The 18,687-nt window shown below is 49.9% G+C and overlaps 7 protein-coding genes across 7 annotated transcripts; 2 read left to right on the top strand and 5 right to left on the bottom strand.

Annotated features, from left to right (window-relative positions):
- Positions 1–889: 889 nt before the first annotated feature.
- H6S33_011348 (uncharacterized protein) lies at positions 890–2,811 on the bottom strand (the record flags this gene model as incomplete). The annotated part of the gene is made up of 4 exons (XM_044842700.1): positions 890–1,785; positions 1,871–2,348; positions 2,474–2,501; positions 2,606–2,811. The coding sequence occupies 4 exons, from the start codon at positions 2,809–2,811 to the stop codon at positions 890–892; spliced, it is 1,608 nt and encodes a 535-aa protein (XP_044696116.1).
- An 844-nt stretch (positions 2,812–3,655) lies between these two features.
- On the bottom strand, positions 3,656–5,189 carry H6S33_011349 (uncharacterized protein; the record flags this gene model as incomplete). Its single annotated transcript, XM_044842701.1, has 4 exons — positions 3,656–4,817; positions 4,871–4,951; positions 5,013–5,050; positions 5,115–5,189. The coding sequence occupies 4 exons, from the start codon at positions 5,187–5,189 to the stop codon at positions 3,656–3,658; spliced, it is 1,356 nt and encodes a 451-aa protein (XP_044696117.1).
- Positions 5,190–5,655: 466 nt separating this feature from the next.
- H6S33_011350 (uncharacterized protein) lies at positions 5,656–8,059 on the top strand (the record flags this gene model as incomplete). The annotated part of the gene is made up of 5 exons (XM_044842702.1): positions 5,656–5,735; positions 5,797–5,848; positions 5,908–7,363; positions 7,437–7,675; positions 7,742–8,059. The coding sequence occupies 5 exons, from the start codon at positions 5,656–5,658 to the stop codon at positions 8,057–8,059; spliced, it is 2,145 nt and encodes a 714-aa protein (XP_044696118.1).
- Positions 8,060–8,820: 761 nt separating this feature from the next.
- On the bottom strand, positions 8,821–9,924 carry H6S33_011351 (uncharacterized protein; the record flags this gene model as incomplete). The annotated part of the gene is made up of 4 exons (XM_044842703.1): positions 8,821–9,082; positions 9,164–9,339; positions 9,412–9,765; positions 9,826–9,924. The coding sequence occupies 4 exons, from the start codon at positions 9,922–9,924 to the stop codon at positions 8,821–8,823; spliced, it is 891 nt and encodes a 296-aa protein (XP_044696119.1).
- Positions 9,925–11,007: 1,083 nt separating this feature from the next.
- On the bottom strand, positions 11,008–13,149 carry H6S33_011352 (uncharacterized protein; the record flags this gene model as incomplete). The annotated part of the gene is made up of 11 exons (XM_044842705.1): positions 11,008–11,055; positions 11,118–11,124; positions 11,299–11,359; positions 11,414–11,439; positions 11,503–11,561; positions 11,806–11,821; positions 11,957–11,998; positions 12,316–12,321; positions 12,374–12,520; positions 12,572–12,703; positions 13,070–13,149. 11 exons carry the CDS (start codon positions 13,147–13,149, stop codon positions 11,008–11,010), a joined length of 624 nt encoding a protein of 207 aa, XP_044696120.1.
- Positions 13,150–14,377: 1,228 nt separating this feature from the next.
- Positions 14,378–15,762, top strand: H6S33_011353 (uncharacterized protein; the record flags this gene model as incomplete). Its single annotated transcript, XM_044842706.1, has 4 exons — positions 14,378–14,418; positions 14,491–14,656; positions 14,716–15,429; positions 15,487–15,762. The coding sequence occupies 4 exons, from the start codon at positions 14,378–14,380 to the stop codon at positions 15,760–15,762; spliced, it is 1,197 nt and encodes a 398-aa protein (XP_044696121.1).
- A 449-nt stretch (positions 15,763–16,211) lies between these two features.
- H6S33_011354 (uncharacterized protein) lies at positions 16,212–17,102 on the bottom strand (the record flags this gene model as incomplete). The annotated part of the gene is made up of 2 exons (XM_044842707.1): positions 16,212–16,997; positions 17,067–17,102. 2 exons carry the CDS (start codon positions 17,100–17,102, stop codon positions 16,212–16,214), a joined length of 822 nt encoding a protein of 273 aa, XP_044696122.1.
- Positions 17,103–18,687: the final 1,585 nt, after the last annotated feature.

An 18,687-nucleotide genomic window follows, 5' to 3' on the forward strand; every position in this document is an offset into this window, starting at 1 on the left:
CTCCCGCCAAATCTTAGCGAGAGCTTATCGAAGGAATCTTAGATCCGAGATCTGGCTGATGCAGTTAAAAGCCAACGGCGTGTCGTTGTAAGGTTCCACCTGGCAGGAGGCACGTGTGCAGGATCCTGCTCTCTTTTGAGATTAATCCCCTAGCAAAAATGGAGTAATATCTGACCTGTTATTGCCTCTTTAACCTCTCCACTCAGAATCGATGGAGTTTACATACACTACAAAGGACCATCCACTCATTTAATAGGTTTATTCATTACACACATTTTGCTAATGCTGCTACATACAATCACTATAACACATACATACCTTTTCCTCAAACAATGAGATCTCTTTGGCTGCACAGAGAACGCAGAAAGTTTGCCTGGAATAAATAGGTAAATTGAAGATGAAGTAAAATAAACACCATCATGGTTAGTCATACCGTTATTTTTACCATATCCTCAGAAAAGATCAAACACGAAAAGAAAGACGATTGCTTTGCCCCTGTTCAAAGCCGCTTCAATGCGAAGAAAGAGGCAAAATGCACATAGTTAGACAGATTTGGTAGATATAGAGGAAACAAATCAATAACACCCCATACCGTTCCGCCTTCCCAAACTACACCATAAGAAATTCGACCAGACACAAGCAGAATCAGAAATCAACTCCAAGCTCTTTTTAATTTTTTCGGGTTAAGAAGACCATTCCTAAATCAACTCTTTTGGATAGGGATTTTGCAATAGATTTGCTCTCGACACGCAAAATCGATATCAAACAGATAGTAGACATCAAACCCTGCAAAGAAGAAATCAAACCAGGCAAAACGAAAAAAAGAAAGAAAAAACCTTGAAATCGTACAGTAAAGAAATTAAAAATACTCGCACTAAACTTTTAGTATCTAAGTAGAGATTGCAGCTGGTGGCTGTGGCTGCTGGTACTGCTGCTGCTGGCCGCCCTGGTGATGCTGGTGATCGCCGCGTCCCCTACCACGATACCCTCCACGGTTCTCGCCATCACCCCTCTCCCTGTTACCACGGTATCCCCCTCTTCCACGGTACTCACCGTCACCTCTTCCACGGTACTCCCCATCACCTCTTCCACGGTACTCCCCATCACCTCTGGGACGGAAATCTCCGTCACCTCTACCACGGTACTCTCCACCACCACGGCCGCGATATTCACCTCCTCTATCGCCGCGGTGACCGCCTCGGCCGCGGTATCCTCCCCTAAAGTCCCCTCTGGGGCCTCCGCGGTGACCTCCACGTCCACGCCCTCCACGACGCTCGACATTCTGGAACTCCTTGTTTTCTGGTGAAGTTTCGGTGGCAGCTTCAGGGGCCTTGACTTCTTCATCGGCCCAGGATTTTGTATCCGCAGTGGGGACATCACCGGCGGCGACGGGATCGTCGGTGACAGGGCCAGTGGTTTCGGCCGATGTCTCGTTCGGAACAACAGCCTCAGGAACCTCGGGAGTAGCTTCTACAGTTTCGACGGCCTTGGCCTCCTCGTTGGCAGCATCGTCTGCGGTAATGGACGCAGCTGGGACTGAGGTAGGTGCCTCAACTTCGCCGTTAGTGTAAGTTTGTGGGGGAGGGACACCCTCCTCGACTACTTCAGGCTGAGCAATGTTGCCTGACGGATCTTCGTTATGAGATTCCTCAGTAGGGGGCTGGGCGTCGGCATCGATCTCTTCCGACTCAACCTTAAAATCCTCTTGCTCAGGCTCAAGCTCCTCGGCCGGTTCCTCCTCTCCCATAACTCTGAGATTGGCGGCGGTGTCCTTGATTTGGGAATCTGTAGGAAATATAGTCAGTAACAATCCTTGGTAAGCAAAAATGGAAGTGTGGTGGGTTGAAGTCAAGGAATCTCAAAACCGTACAAGTGACGTCGAAATCATCGATTTTCTCATCAGATCCATTCGCAAGTTTCATGCAGACGTCAACTGCGCTCTGATCACCACCATAAACTAGGACCAAAATTCTCTCGATGGCATCATCTTCTTGATCGTTTCCACTCTTAGCTTGCCTCCTGTACCCAGCCAACCTCAAAAACCTAACAACAGTTAGGATCTTGGCGGTAGCCTCTTCAAGACCTTCCTGTCTTCCCTGCTCCCTGGCTTCGGCGACAGCTTTGGCGAATTTGGCCTCAGCCTCGGCTTTTTCCTCTTCAACACGCTTGTCCTCGGCCTCGGCAACCTTCTTAAGGGTATCGTGAATCTCGCTCAGTTCTTTGAATACAGCGGAGGTAATGGGCTTGCCAGCAATTTTACTGCGCTCATCGGTATTGATGAGTTTAGTAATGGCTTGCTCTTCTTCGGTGAGATCCTTGATCTTATCCTCAGATTTTTTGATGTTGTCCTATTATTTAGATGATGTCAGCAAAGTTGCGAATGAATAGGTCGAGGTTTTGTAGTGAGTATTGAGAGAGTATTGTCACAATGGGAGGGATAGTAAATCCTAGGTGAAAGTAGTAGAAAACATACCATCTTCTTGGTCTGTCTTCTAAGTCGCCTATGAGTTTAAATAATTAAAATTAGCCCTCCATTCATGAACTCAAGGTGTTTTCATCCTAGATTGTTGCTAAAGAACCAGAACATATCAAGAATCAATCTTACTTTGAGACCTCCTTCATGTACTCTTTCTCCGCCTTCTCTACCTTCTCTCCTCCCTGAGAGCCATTGGCACCCTCTGCAGGGACTTCTGGGGCAGGTGCTGCCGCAACATCATTGGAGCCCTCAGAAACGATAGACTTGGAAGCTGACTTCTTGGACTTGTGCTTAGAAGCCTTAGAGGCTGAGTTGGCTGTTGGTTTGCTGGTCATTTCCTTGAGAATTCTCGTTTTTGAGAAAACAATTTAGCTGGGTGTTTCTACGTTCCACAGCAGTCAAGAGATTAGCGGATGGAAGGTGTGGAGAAGTTAAGGAGAGAAGAAAAAGAAAGAAAAATGCGGGGTTGATTGTGGTAAAACGCGGGGTGAGGGGCTTAGTGAAAGTGCAGTAGGCGAGATGAAAAGAACAGATTAGAGCAGGGGAGAGGTTACTTACTTAGATTTGGGAAATATGTTATTGTGGAGAGGAACTGGAGATGGGGGGTTGGTGGTGGGGGAAAGAAGGAAGAAGAAGGGAAGGAGAGCAGGAAGTTGTGGAGGCTCACCAGGTAACCGACCACCAGCTCATTCGTCACCTGCTCGGGAAGCCCACTAAGATCGTTTGTGCGAGTCACAGACCTTGCCTACTCTAATTGGTGTATTCTCAAGGAATACCTGTTTGGCAATTGTCGTGTGCCCAGCTTAAGATGCGTCTCGACCTGTGCATCTCAATTGAACCTCATTATCACGAATTTAACATAAGCTACATCATATATTTTCATAATGATCAAGAATACATGTTTTATGTGTTTCTACCTTCAAAGCAGTTACCATTACATGTATGAATGTAGACTAATGACCATAAGGTTGGTGGGTACGCTTGCTGGGAGAGGATTGGAGGAAACCTTGATACAGGGGTGAGCAACGGCCTACTTTACTACCCACATGTACGTAAGGCAGAACGCATTATTAATTTGTAGGTATCATAAGAAGATTGTAAAACCAAACGCCCAACACCTATCTTAAAAAAAAAGAGGGTATACGAGGAAAGCACCACTATCACCATAGAGGCAGGTTTTCAACGCCTCATGTTTGACATACTCGAACGCCTATTATACGCCGTTTCCCCCGAATCCATTGCGTTATTGTTTCTTGGACTTGCTCCCCTCCCGCCACCATCTCTGCCGACAGCTGGCGACTGTCCTCCTGTTCGATCGCTTTCTTGCCTCGACCCCTGATATCCCCCACCGTGTTCGTTGAAAGGGCTACGCAAAGATGGTGACCTTGGAGACCTGAACTTGTTACTATAAGCAACAGCCCCCCGCGATTCAATACTTTCTCGCCGAGAGTATGGATCATCGCGCCGTCTGTAGGAATTTGACGAGCGTGATTCATCGTGACGATTATAGTGGGGCGGATTTTCCCCTCGGCCTCTGTAGTGGTTTGGAGGCAGATTGGGTGGTGATATTTGATCAACTCGCATCTTATATGGATCAAATTGTGGCGGAGGTTTGCGAGGATCCCGACTAATACCTGGTGATGACAATGCCGGTGAAGCAGCGCCTGGCTTTGGGGGCAGTGGAGAATCCCGCATGATTACATCTCCGTCGGCGGAAGTAAAAAAGCCTGTCTGGGGAGTGCCCCTAGTAGAGGTTGTGCTAGGAACTTTGGGAATAGAAAGTGGAGGTGGGGGTGGGGGGCGCCGAATCTCTGACCCAAACTCTTTTTTATCGGCGAGGGAATTGTAAGGCCCAAAGGTTGGCGCTTTATGGGTAGTTGGCACATCCTTCTTTGAGTTGCTCCCGTACTTACCATACTTGTCTGGGTAATTCCTCTCGAGGGCCTGAAAGAATATAGATATTGCTTCATTCTGGTACATCCTCAATTCCTGCTCCTCTCTTCTCATCTTATTTCTCATGGAAACCCCATGTCTTGCGATTTCGGCGGTAAATTCGGGATGTGAAAACTGCTTCGTCCGGTACTCATCTATTTCTGAAAGCCCCTCTGGTACTTTAAGCTGATCCACCGAAACAACGATATTTCGACGAGTTTCCGGTAGTCGCTGCAAGGCGGCACTCGCTTCAGGGGTGGATATGAGGTCAATGGACTCGGGGAGCATTATGGCATTTGGGCGACCTATAGGGAAGTTGTATTTGTAGGTTGCTTCGAAGTCAATACATTTAGTAGTCTCTTCTTTCCATTCTTTGTATTCCTTCTCGTGTCGGCTCAGTAGTCGCTGTCTTCGCACCGTTAGTTGGTCTTCGTTGGTATGAATGCGTAAGGTGGAATGGACCTCTGTTCCCTATGACGTTCCCTCATGTACTTTACGATGTCTTCGTACTTATTACCAGTAGATGGGGTAAGCCGTTTCGAACTGTTTGAATGTCAGCGACTTCAATCGACGAGTCGGAGCTTTTACAAAAGTGGGAATTTACTCTGGGAATGTGACCAGCATTTCGTCAAGAAGCGGGGCCTATGTATGATATTAGCACCCAGATTAACCGTTTAAACCACCACCAGGAAGCTTGAGAACAAACCTTCCGCTTTCTTGGGTATTGCTGGTCCTCAGGCTTGACTCCCCATATATACGGAGGGGGCCCAGAAGGAGGCATAACTGCTGTTACGCGATGCGTTTGCCGAAAGAAACTTGCAATTGTTGTAACTTGATCCTCGCACAGGTGCGATTGACGGAAGACGCGACATAAAGTTCTAGGTCAACCCTAGCCCCGCGTTGAATCATTCTGTGGCGGTGGAAGCATGATGGCGGTGGCGCCACAACGCGAACAAGACACACACGTGACATATACATCATTTTCTGGGTCAATGGCGAACGTCGAATGACCAAATGAATGGTGCACGATCATACGGTCTCATCCGCCGCATAGAAATCATTTCTGTGTTTCTTTATCCTTCGTCTATTGAGATTTATTTCCGAATCCTGGATTGTTACCAGGCTCGCCATTGGCCCAGAAAGGACTGTACACCACCGAGCTCCCTGGAGCACATTAAAGCGCCCCTCTCCCACGCTCACCTTCCGACCAATCCTCTATCAACTGACCCCCGCTTTCACATTTCAATATGCCGTCTATTAGCCCCTCAACCCTCCTTGCACTTCTCTTGCCATTGTCACAAACCGTAATGGCAAGATTCACCCCAAGGTAAGCATTATTCCACCCATTGAAGCTCTCAACACCCGCGCTGACCCTACGGACGCAACAGGGACCTCTTGAGCGCGCCACGCCGCGGTGAAGCCGTACCAAACAAGGCCGGTGTGGGTATTCCCACAAATATTTCCAGCACAAGCTTCAATTGCTGATTTAGTTTTTAAAGACGCTTGCCATCTTCCATTCGTCGACGTACTCGTTCGATTCCCACAGCAAGACCTCTACATGGAGCTTGCTCAACCTAGACACCGGCGCGACCTCCGTGCTGTTTGATGACTCTGCGGTCCAGGAGGTGGTCTGGCTTAACGACGATAGCATCCTGTACATTAATGAGACGAACCCAGACGTAAAGGGCGGGTCGCAGCTCTGGCTGTCGAATTGCCACAACACGGATACAAGAAAGCTGTTCGCATCTCTCAACGCCCCCGTATCAAACCTCAAGCCTGTTGTTCGGGGTGAGCACCTGAACTTTGTGGTCTCGGCGCTCTCAACCCCCTCGACCGGTGAGGCCTATAACGAAAAAACAGCGCCGAAGAAGTATACTTCCGGGCTGTCCTACGAGTCGTTGTTTGTCCGTCACTGGGACTCTTATGTCAAGCCCGAAAGGTCTTCCATCTTTACCGGCCCCGAATCGCACGGTGACGCTGTGAACAAACAGTTGATGAGCCTTCTTGGCTCCGGCACGAAGCTCGAGACGCCCGTAGCTCCCTTCGGCGGCGCAGAAGACTTTACCATCTCCCCCGACGGCGACACAGTGGCGTTCCTGTCAAAGTCGCCCGACTTGAACCCCGCCAACAACACCCAGACACTCGTCTACACCGTCCCCTTCTCCGGCGGAAGCAAGCCATGCCCCATAAACCCCCCCGAAAAGAAAGACACAGACGGCAACCTCATTGCCCAAGGCGCCTCTTCCTCCCCCGTCTACTCGCCCGACGGCAAGTACATCGCATACCTGCAGATGTACCAGAACGGCTACGAGAGTGACCAAAACAAGATCTTCCTCCACGAGATCTCCTCCTCCAAGACTACGCTGTTACTGAAGGACTGGGATAACTCTCCATCAAAGCTTGTGTGGGCTCCGGACAGCGCCGCATTGTATATGGTAGCGGAGAACAATGGGCGTGGGAAGCTCTTTAAGACAGGTATTGTGGGTGCGACCTCCGGGGATGTAGAGGAGCTCATCAGCGAGAATTCGGTCAACGGGGTACACATCCTCCCCACCGGGAAGCTGCTCATCTCGAAGAACTCGCTCACGTCGTCCACTGGATACTTCACTCTTGATCCGTCCTCGAAAACCGTCACATCACTTCTCTCACCTGTAAAAGTAGACAAAGAGCTGTCATCACTCGAGAAGGTTGTTGTGGAAGACTTCTCCTTCAAGGGAGCTGAGGACGTAGAGGTTCATGGCCTCGTTACGAAGCCGAGCAACTTTGACGCCAAGAAGAAGTGGAAGATGGCTTTCTTCATCCACGGCGGTCCTCAGGGAGCTTGGACAGATTCATGGAGCACCAGGTGGAACCCAGCTGTGTTTGCGGAGCACGGGTACGTAGTTGTAGCTGTGAATCCCACAGGAAGCACTGGGTACGGGCAAAAGTTTGTCGATGGCATTCAGGGACAATGGGGTATGATCCCTTAACCTTTAGCTCATTTTATAACCTCTTTTTTTTTTTACTAACTGGGTTGTGTTGTAACTAGGTGGCAGACCATATATCGATTTGGAGAAGGCCTTTGAGTATCTTGAGAAGTCGGAGAAGTACAACTACATTGACTTTGACAACTCGGTAGCCTTGGGCGCCAGCTACGGCGGGTACATGATCAACTACATCCAAGGAAAGCCGCTCGGAAGGAAATTCAAAGCACTCGTCTGCCATGACGGCGTCTTCTCAACACTGAACCAGTACTCCTCCGAAGAGCTCTACTTCCCCCAACACGACGTACCCCACCCCCCCCCACCCCCTCCCCTCCCTGTCCTTCTAAACCAATGCTAACAACTAGGATAGTTTGAAGGCAAAATCTGGGAGAACCGCGCCGGGTACACCAAATGGGACCCCGCCGTGCTGGTCAAAAACTGGGCCACGCCGCAGCTCGTGATCCACAACGAGCTGGACTACAGGCTCCCCGTGAGCGAGGGCTTGGCTGTGTTTAATATTTTGCAGGAGCTGGGCGTGCCGAGTAAGTTTTTGACGTTTCCTGATGAGAACCATTGGGTTTTGAAGCCGGAGAATAGCTTGTTTTGGCATGAGACGGTGCTGGAGTGGATTGATAGGTGGACAGAGGGGAAGAAGGAGGAGGTGTTGAGGGTGCAGGGGGAGTTGTGATTTGGGGATTGAGTGGTGACGGGGAGGGTTATGCGGGAGGGTTATATTTATGTGTGATGTTGATGTGAGACGCTGGACGCCTGTATGTTTGGTCCTTTGCTTGGGGATGTGGCATCCTGCTTGTATTTCGTAATTGTTCTTTTATGTGTTCTTCTTCCTATCTAACCATGCAATTTTATCTATGCTAGCCCAAACTCAAGGAAATTTGCAAATCTTCCAAAAAAAAGGCCCCCCTTTTCACAAACACTCTTCTGCATGTCAATGATCAATTTCACGCCAATTTTGCTCACAACAACACAATATGAGTGAGAATCAAAGCACAATCAACCAACGTGCGTCCAATAATCCGGCGCATTACTATTTCAGTCCCCCCTCTGCCCACAATGCTCTGCCGCGTAGTCGCAGAATGGCAGCTCCCGCCCGTTCCCTTTCCCTTGGGTCCAAGGAGGACGAATCAGTAACTGGTCTCAAGTCTACTTACTAATAATAACAACCACCAAAAAACCTAAACCAAAGACCCAGGAAAGAAAGAAGAGAAAGAAAGAAAGAACCCATATAAGTCCGATCCAATCTATCACCACCCATCCATTATACCAAACCCATACCAAACCATACCATATAGATCTAGAGCCATCTATTACAGATTACCACGAAACAAAATTACCACCGATATAAAAAAAAACAAAAGAAAACAGAGGGCGCTCCGCTGGGCATGACTCAAAAGACAAAAACAACAAAAAAAAAAAAAAAAAAAACGAGAACTACGCCTGCACCAATGCCACAAAACCCAAAAGGAACAGCAACGCACAGATTCCCGGGGCCTGCACACTGAAGCCCGCATCCTCGTCGCCGCCATTCCCGCTATCGCCGCCATTCCCGCTATCGCCGCCCTTCCCGCCGCTACTGCCACCACTGCCACCACTGCCGCCACTGCCGCCGTTCGCAACGGGCAGGTATTTGGCCAGCATTGCGTCGCCGGTGTTGTAGAGTGAGTCTTCGAAGGCGGTGAAATCTTTGGCGTCCCTGTATTTTTTTTTGGTTTTTTTGTTAGAAGAAGTGGTTGAAGTAGAGTTATACGGGGTTTCATTTATAGAGTTGTATTACCACGACGCATTCCGCCCAGGCACAGCCTCATCCGTGCGGAACGCCAGATACAGCACGTCCGTCTCGGCATGGCCGTAGTTGCCGTTCATGCGGTTCCCGTAGCACGCCGTCGCCAGCGACACGCTCGCCTCGCCGACCAGGTCGTCCGCATTCGAGTCTCCCCACACGCCGTAGAACTGCCCACCCCGCGCACACCCAAATTAGCCCCCCCCGCTGCCAGGCCCCCACACAAGCTTTTCTCTACATACCAACTCCCCATTGCACACCACCGCCACCACGCTCAGGCTGCGCACGCCCTCATGGCGCGGATCGAACCCGCCCGTGCCCAGCACGACATAGCTGTGCAGGTTCGCGTCGAGGTCGGCAATCCCGAACCCCGACACCTGGTCCTGGAAGGCCGTGACGCCCTGCCCCGTGGGGTCGTCCTGGCACGCGCCGTTCGAGTTGTTGGCGCCGTCGCAGTCCACGTCCATGTCGGCCAGACTCGACGGCCCCGCGATCCACATCAGGTTGCTGGAGTCGTCCGTGCAGTAGCGGAAGTTGTCGCGCGAGTCGGCGTTTTTGTGCAGGCCTTTGTGTAGCGTGGTGGGGCAGTGGCCGTCCTACGGGGGGTTAGTTGGGTGTGAGAGGGGAGGGATTTGGGGGGGGGGGGGGGTGCGTACTTTGACGGTGTCGTAGAAGGATTGTAGGGCGTCGGGGATCTGGCGGGAGAGGGCGGTGGGGAGGGCCGCTAGGGCGAGGAGGAGGGCGGCGGCGTGCATGCTGGGCGGGCGGGCGGGCGGGTTAATTAATTGAAGATGGTGAGGCTGAAGATGGGTTGTGAGGTACAACTTTGACGGGTACTGACAGCAGCTCTTGGATTCTCGATATAAATTAGATACACACCGCAGCGGGAGAGACAGAAAAGAAAGGAGCCAAGAGAGCGTAGAGTCGAGCAGGCACAATAAGTAGAGTAGGGAAAAAGCACATATGTCGTTATATGTATGCACCGTTCCAGTCATCCCCCATGGAGTATTATTGTTCGAGACTCAGCCCCCCCCCCCCTTCCTCCCCGCTGGTGAGACGGTACAGCGCCAAGTCAATAGTAGTAAACCCTACCAGGATGTGTGTGCAGAGCCTATTATATTACATCGTGGGGGCCCTTTTTTATTTTTTATTTCTTTTTACTCGGGCTGCAGGTGCTTGCTTACAGCCAGCCTGAGCTGCGAGTGATAGCTTGTGAGCCCGCGCTAGTTTTAAGCTTCAATCTTAATTACGGGGATCGACTCCTAGGGGGGTACCCGGGTAGGTAGTCTGCTCTACATATTGAATTTTCGCCAAAGTGCTGTTCGACCTCCAGGCGCGGCGCAATGTTACGGATATACATAATAATATCCCCCCCTATAGCTACTGAATGACTCGAAGGGTAATGAGCTTCAGGCACATACCGCACTTTAATCACTTTCAAATGCAGCCCACATCATGCACGCCATTGCTATAAATAGATCTCCGTCATGCAGGGCTTCCCGTCGCTATATAACAGTTTCTCTTATTACCTACCACAACCAGCGAGGGGAGTAAGTGACAACGCGTACTTGCCTACAACAACTGATGTCGGTCGGGAATAGACGGGAGGTTCAGCCCTGGCTTGCGCGGAGGGGATGGGGAGGTATGTGGTTGTTGGAACTGTGGGATGGGATGGTAGGGCGATTTCTCAAAACTTACTTATGGGCGGGCTTATATAGCTCGGTATTGTTCGAGGTAGGTAGGTGGTAACGGGCTTGAGGAAAAAACTGTTTGGGTCAGGCTGCCATGTTTCCTGACACCACGTTAATTCGGGGAAGCGTCATGGGGGCTCGGAGACATTAGGGTCTTTGCTGTGTAGTTGGGGTAAGCTCATTTGGTGTGGGGAGCTAGGGGGCCAAACCTGTCAGACGAATTGGCTCAAGCTATTGGGAGGGGGGTTGTGTTGTACCACCGGCCTGTCATATCAATAAGATTCCAGAATTCTCAGCCTTACATACCTTCTTCATCTTGCCTCCATGTAGGCCTACGTACACCGATGGAAGGATATGGTGTGTTTTCAATCATTGGCATTTCGATGCCTAGCCTAGGAGATTAAGGATCATGCACCACGCTAGGTATTTGCCCGCTACCCCAAGCGGGCACGGGCGAATAGTATGGTCCATAGGCTAGAGCCAATGGTTAGAAACGCAGCTATTGAGCAGTCAGCTGTATTATAAACGCTATAGATAAAAACGGTAACCGAACCATGGCGTCTCCCATCCCCACGTGCACTGCTACTCCACGGAACGATTAATGGCTTTAACTTGAACCTTGGCTGTACATGTAGCTCTTACCACTCTAGATAGCCGGAGTTAGACTTAGGCTGCTGCAGCTGTATTGATTGATAGCCGATCTTTGAAAGGATCAAAGTGGAGTTGAGGAATTAATTGCGCTTGAGCTGGCAGAGGTGTTAATCGGAGTAGGAATTTTGGAGGTAGGTGTAGCTATAGGAACACTTAATAATTGAGGTAAAAGGATGCATATGGACGGTTCTATTACGGAGGCCGCTCTAGATTAGGAGACAACTAATAAATGACTTACGGCTAAATGACCCTCCTACCTAAATGACCTTTACTGAATGACCTTTACTAAATGACCTGACTTGTAAATGACCTTTTTGCTTACGCATGTCAGTCCTTGGCACTAAGCCTTATTTTCGTGCTTCCAGTATTACCACGAGCGCCCCTCTTCTCTTTCATGATCATCGTCATAATTATAACCAATATCACCAGTCACATATATACATACCTATCACCAGCACCACCACCATCGCCACCATCATCACCACTACTAAGGTAGGTCAGATCCATTGTGTTAAGGCATAGTCTTCACTAATAGCGGCAGCGGTGGAGCAGCAGCAGCAGCAGCGGGAGTAGCAGTATGTATCAGCACATGTACACAGTTATGATAGAGGTAATGGTGGACAGAGATGTACCGTAGCTGCAGTAGATAACATAATTCATAAGTAAACAAAAGGACTTAGTCATTTACTAATAATTTACTACTAAAGGATTTAGTCATTTACTGCTAAATGACTGCGCTAAATGACCGAATCAAATATTCTTTTCTACTAGAGCCGACGGAAGCCTACATGTATACGTATCTACATGTACCTACATGTTTAGTTAGGCTAAACTGTGGACACCGTTACTAAGACCACCTTACAGTAGGGGTTTTATATATATAATCCCCATATCTCTCTTGCTATTCCACGTAACGGTTTGCTGCCTGGGAATCAGCTTATGAACTACGGTTATTAACCTCCTTGGAGCTGGCATATATCGAGCCGCTCTGTGCATGTACCTGGGTGCACTATTGATAGTCAGTCTTTGAAATATCTAAGTTGGCGGTATGAGATAATACCTCGATTTCACATGGGAACGAAGCTCAGTTACGGGACGGGGGCGCCGGTGTTCTCTCGTATGGATGAAGAACAGACGTGAGGAACAGAGAGTCGAAAGTCCAGAAAGTACCAACGATAAAGCTGCCAAATCCCTAGAGAAGCAAACCCCCACAAGCTGCCAAGTCAATAGCAAAAGCTTAAGGGATAAACAGAGTGTTGGGGAATAAAAGAGGTTGCTACATTATGTATGCATATGGTGGTCTGTAGTCTAGCTTCAAGTAAGCAAGTGCGTGGTCAACTATCGCTCCGTACATACGGTATAATAGAACTGTGGACTTGTGACGAGGAATAGATGGCGTGATAAGCTGTTCTCAATAATGTCGTAGAAAGCTAGAAATCCTAGTAGTGCTATTAATAGTACATTATCGTCTCTCTTCGCTCATCCAACAGTTTGGTCTTGTTATAGCCATTGGAATACACACTGCAATCACGAAGAAACAAATTTAAAGAGTACTTACAGGATTGTATTTTTTGCGACGGCGGAAAACCAATTTTTATACGCTCTAGTACGAGAATCTCGTCCCAGGATTAAACCCATGACCTGCTTATAATGGCCATGGAATTCAAGCGCTCGGTGTCATGTAGTGTCCCCCCCTGACGAGTCGTTTACCACAGACCAGCCCGCCTACACATTTTTCAGTGCTCTGAAAATGGCACTTGGGTGGGTGATGGAGGGCGAGTTAGGGATATGAAATTGCTTAATTGGGGAACATCAAGGTATTCTGAAGCTTCTCATATAGGCTTCATTGCTATATAACTGATATGCAGGAGCTGAGGGTATTGGGCAACAGCTCGTATGGATTCGTAATATGCGTGCTTATAATTACAAGTACAGTACAGTTTTTGGACATAAAGTTACCGTCTTCGCGCAAAAACACACCGAAATTGGCCAAAATTGGTAACTTCCATAACCTTAATTATAACTTCTTTACTAAAGACCTTGAAACTTCTAGGATAGGTAGATATACGATATGCATAAGAATATATATTCCAGCATGGATAGGTACATGCCTTGAATTTAGACTATCACAATGCGTGTATGGAACTAATCCTCTGATCATGAATTTGGGGGCCGTTATCGATTGAATGAGTCTATGCTGATACCATTATACTGTTGATTCGAGTATAAGCTAGCTAGATATTGTTCGTAATCCTTTGAAGTTACGGATTGGTATCTTTAGTTTACATATGGACTGGTTAGGGATTATCTACATCTATCAATTGTAACCCATCTCCGGATTTCTATCACTGCTGCTTCCGAGACAAACCCCCACAGTCTAGCTGGGTATATACGAGCCTACGTCTATCTAATCCAAAGCCATTAGTCCTCTACAATACTCCCAACCCTCTCCCCAGCCCTCATGTTTTAACAACACCAATAGGACATACATGTATCGCTGTTAGTACCTATGGGAATACCTGCATCATGTTATATATATGCATGCACTCGTCAATCCTAGGATCCTAGCTATGAGTCGACCGTACCATGAGTCAAGCTTCGTACATGGTACCTGATAGAAACCCCGAGAGATTCCGGGCCAGCTCAATTTCTGTAATCCACGGCATATACAGCGCCTACACCGCACCCGTCAATTCAATCCAGCACTTCACCTCGATATCTCACATCCTGCCCGCGCCATTGCGCCGAGTGACAGACTGTGACCCGCATCCCAGCCAGCAGGTGTCTCGATCTCGAAGCAACACCGAAACACCAGCACAAACCTCACAACCCTTCACACCCCCCCCCCGAACCTCAGCAGCCCGCAATGTCTGTCTCCACCGACCCCGGCCACTTCTTCCAGACCGAGTAAAATCTCTCCGCACCTCTCCCTGCACCCCACAGCTTCAATTGCTAACCCCGCGCCTTCCTCCCTCACAGTGCGAGCGAAGCCAAATCCGCCCGCCGTGCCGCCAAACGCGGGAACCAAAACGGCTCCCCAATCGACATAGGCTCCAAGCTCCTCGCCGTCCTACCAGACCCCACGAACCCGGACCGCATCTACATCGCCGAGAGTGGTGGCCTCGCCCGCCGCGTCTCCCTCGAGGTCCCCTTCCCTCCTCCCTCTCTTCCCCCCCCCTTCTCCTCCGCTAACTATGAGAGTAGTCTGGAGACAAAAACCACACCTTCCGCGGCCACACCGCGCCCGTCACCTCTCTCGCGCTCGACACCGCCGCAGCAACGCTCTTCGCCGGATCATGGGACAAGAGCATCATCTCGTGGTCGACCTCCACACGCAAGCCACTCAAGACCTTCAACGGCCACACGGACTTCGTCAAGTCGCTGCTGTACCTGGCCAACAGCACCAACGGGCTACTACTCTCGGGGGCCAGCGATGCGTCGATCATTATCTGGGACGCCGTGAGCGGCGATCGGCTATTCTCCTTATCTGGCCACACCCGTGGCATCGGCGTCCTTGTGGCGGACCCCGTCATGAGCACACGGGAGACGGCGCGGGTGCATTCGGCGGGGAGTGAGCCCGGGATGCGGTGCTGGGAGGTGCCGGTTGAGGCGGCGGATGTGCGCAAGGCTAGGGGCGTGGGCGGCGTCATGGTGGTGCATGAGACGAGTGTCAATGCGGTGCGGTTCGAGGGGGAGGATGCGGAGATGTGGACGGCGAGCGCGGACATGACGGCGAAGCGGGTGGATGTCCGCGGGGAGGATGGCAAGGGGAGGACGGATGAGGAGGGGAATGCGGTGGTAAGGGTGGACACTGTGCTGGAGCACCCGGATTATGTCAATGATATTGTCGTGGATCCACGCGGGCGGTGGGCGGTGACGGCGTGTAGGGACGAGGAGGTGCGCGTGTGGGATGTTGCGGTAGGTTTTCTGATCTGATCATTTCTGCGTGTGGAGTGGAGATACTGACTGTGATAGACGGGCGAGCTGTTCCACATCTACGACGGCCACTCGGAGGACGTGATGGCGCTGGCGATTGTGGGCAGCAGGCAAGACATGGTCGCGAGTGTGTCCATTGACGGCACAATCAGGAGATGGTCACTACGCCATGATGACCTGCTGAAGGCCATTGAGGAAAAGAAGGAGCGGGAGCAGGGCAAGGAGAAGGAGAAGGTTGAGGAGAAGGGGGAGAGTCTCTTGACGATTGAGGAGGAGAGGGAGCTGGCTGAGCTTATGGAGGAGGACGATGAGTAAAGACTGCTAATTGATTGACTGAAGGTCGTAGACTACGAAGACAGAAATACCCAGTCCCGTCCATCCATTCATGTAGCTAGCTAATACTAAAGACAAGCATACAATAATATTCATTGACTTCGTGTAATGCCACTCGCACCCAAGTGAAGATCCAATGCCTAAGGAAAAGCCAAAGAAAATAAGAGAAAAAGTCATGAGGAAGAAATGCTAGAAGATGCGCCCTTTATGAGATGAGAAAAATGCCTAAGAAAACCAACCAACCAGCCCATGCTACCTTAAGAAAATGCGGAAGCTAATTAAAAGATATGATCAGCAAAGAAAGGACAGGCCCCTTTCTCTACGCTTTTTCCTTGAAGAAAGAAACCGCCCCCAAGAGAGCGGCACACCAGCCGGCCGACACACAAAGAAAACCGTTGGTGTAATCATTCCCCGAGGTCAACAGCAACAACCTAGTTGTCGCTATCGACCTCCATCTCATCGTCGCTCCTGACGAGCGAGCGCCTCGGATAGGCGCGAAGCCTCTGCTCGACCCGTGAATCCGGCGGGCCAAAGTGCTCATCATGCGAGTACATCGCCTGATGCGGGCTGGACTCAATGCCACCGGTATGCTGCGTCTCCTCCTCCTCCTCATCCTCCTCATAGTCGAACTCCTCCTCGTCCTCCTCCTCCTCCTCCTCCTCCTCCTCCTCATCCTCCCACACCGCATCCGCCTCCGGCACCCCCGCATCCAGATCCGCCTCCTCCCCCTCCTCCTCCTCACTGAGCTCATCGTCATCATCACTCAGCAGCGAATCCACCTCGGGAATCCCCGCATCCAGATCCACCTCCTCCCCCTCCTCCCCCTCCTCATCCCTCGTCACGCCGCCCTCGCCGTCCTCGTCGTCGAAGCCGCCGCCGCCGTCGTCCTCCATCATGGCCTGCCGCTCGGCCTCTTCGCGCTCGGCCTTGTCGTCGAGCTCGCCCTGGTACGTCTTGTGGATCCCCGGCGGCTTGATCCATGTGGCGCCGAAGCGCTGGATGTGCACTTTGCGCTGGTGCAGGGATTGCTCGTCGAGGGCGAGTTGGGTGAGGGGGGAGATGGTGGGGGTGCGGCGGTGAAGGAGTTGTTGGCGGTGCGGGAGGGCGGAGGGGTGGATGTTTTGGCTGGTGGGGAGGGGGGGGGAGGGGTGTGTGGTGTAGGAGGGGGGGGCGGTGGGGGTGAAGGTGCTGGTGGGGGTGTACCAGAGGGTGTGTGCCTAGAGGGGGGAGGTTAGTGGGGGTTGGACATTGGGGGGGGGGGGGGAGGGGGAGGGAGGGGGACGTACGTCGCGGGGGAAGATGAGAGGGATTGAGGACAGCATTGTGGTGGTGGTGGTGGTGGTGGTGCTGTCTGGGCTGTGGAGATGGGAGATGAGGTGAGGTGAGGTTGAAGAGAGAGAGAGAGAGAGTGAGAGAGAGATGAGATGAGAGACAGAAGATAGAACGCAGGTGAGTGAGCTGGAGAGCTCTGTTGACTAACTGGATGTAGCGTGGTTGTCGGGACAACCCCCTGCAGGTGACACAAGCGGTGCACAGGCCATGATGCGCCCGGTGCTCATATCAAATCTTCAAGCTGTTGGAATTATTGAATAACTGGTCATTGACAGTAATTACGTAGTGAAGGTACTTATATGTATAGGCACACATATTACGGCAGTGAGATTAATCACATTTGCCTGCGTAAAAATATCCGGGATTAATACTCTACGGGCAGCGCAGATGAAATCTAGTATCAACTACCTAATTGAACGACTATTTCTATATCAGCACGGAACTACATGTAGCTAACTGCAGGTATCAAAAATAACCTATGGCGGCAATAGAGCAGCTGTCTATGCACAATTACTTGCAGACAGCCTGTGGATCGGTCGGACTTGGCGGATTTCTTTTTACTTCTCTTCTCCGAACGGGATGGTGCGCGGTACTTTCCAGTATTAGTATCAGTCTCTACCAGCGTAAAAAATGTATCACTTGATGTATTACCCATATAAGAATGATGTGTTTATGCATCAATTGATGCATAAACATGTCGAGGCCTCTGTCATGTCGTCCGGCGGTGAATTTACTAACGACTTTACTGATACTTTATTGGCTAATTTACTGATGAGATTTTACTTGAACACATTTGCTGATGTATTACCGTACACGAACGGGTTTACAACGACATTTCCCGTCTGGACGATTTTCCCTACGATTTGCCTACGATTTTACTACGATTTTGAACTTCTGGATATATTAGTATAGTTCTGAGTTCTAGTATATCAACTAATAGCTTAGGCGGCGGGGTGCGGGCTTAACAAGCTCAATAGTACAGGTTCAAATCCGGTACTGTTTAAATTTTTATTCCATCTATATATAGATACACATTTACTGATACATCTACTGATTTATAATTGAACTATTGACGAAATGAGACTGCGATGCATTATCGATGCATTACACAAATTCCAGGATTTTTGGTACATGATGCATTTCACGGATGCAATTGCTGATGCATTTCTTTTGGTAGTAGAGAGTACTATCAGTAGCCAAAAGGCTACTAACAATTCCGAAGATATGGGCATGTGGAAATCATAAAGCTGCAAGTTATGAGTCCAAGTGAAGATCTAGTAGATCTAGTAGTAGAACAGGCTAGACTGAGCGCGACACTGGGGAAAGCGTGGGTAGGACCGAGTTTATAGCCCTATTAGGCCTAGAGAATTAAGATGGTGTATTATTACAGGAGAAATGATATATCGTACAGTTTTTTTTTTTGGTAGGCTAGAAGCAGCTACTAGCGGGTTGGTACTATTGTGATATTTATAGTACTACTGGTTAAATGGTTGATATTGATATTATTGGCCGGGCTTCTTAAATCTTATCTTGCCAACCAAAGAACCACTAGATAAACAATACAATAATACTTGA

The sequence above is a fragment of the Morchella sextelata genome, assembly GCF_020137385.1.
Source record: "Morchella sextelata strain SCLS chromosome Unknown scls_6, whole genome shotgun sequence".
NCBI classification, from domain to species: Eukaryota; Fungi; Ascomycota; class Pezizomycetes; order Pezizales; family Morchellaceae; genus Morchella; species Morchella sextelata.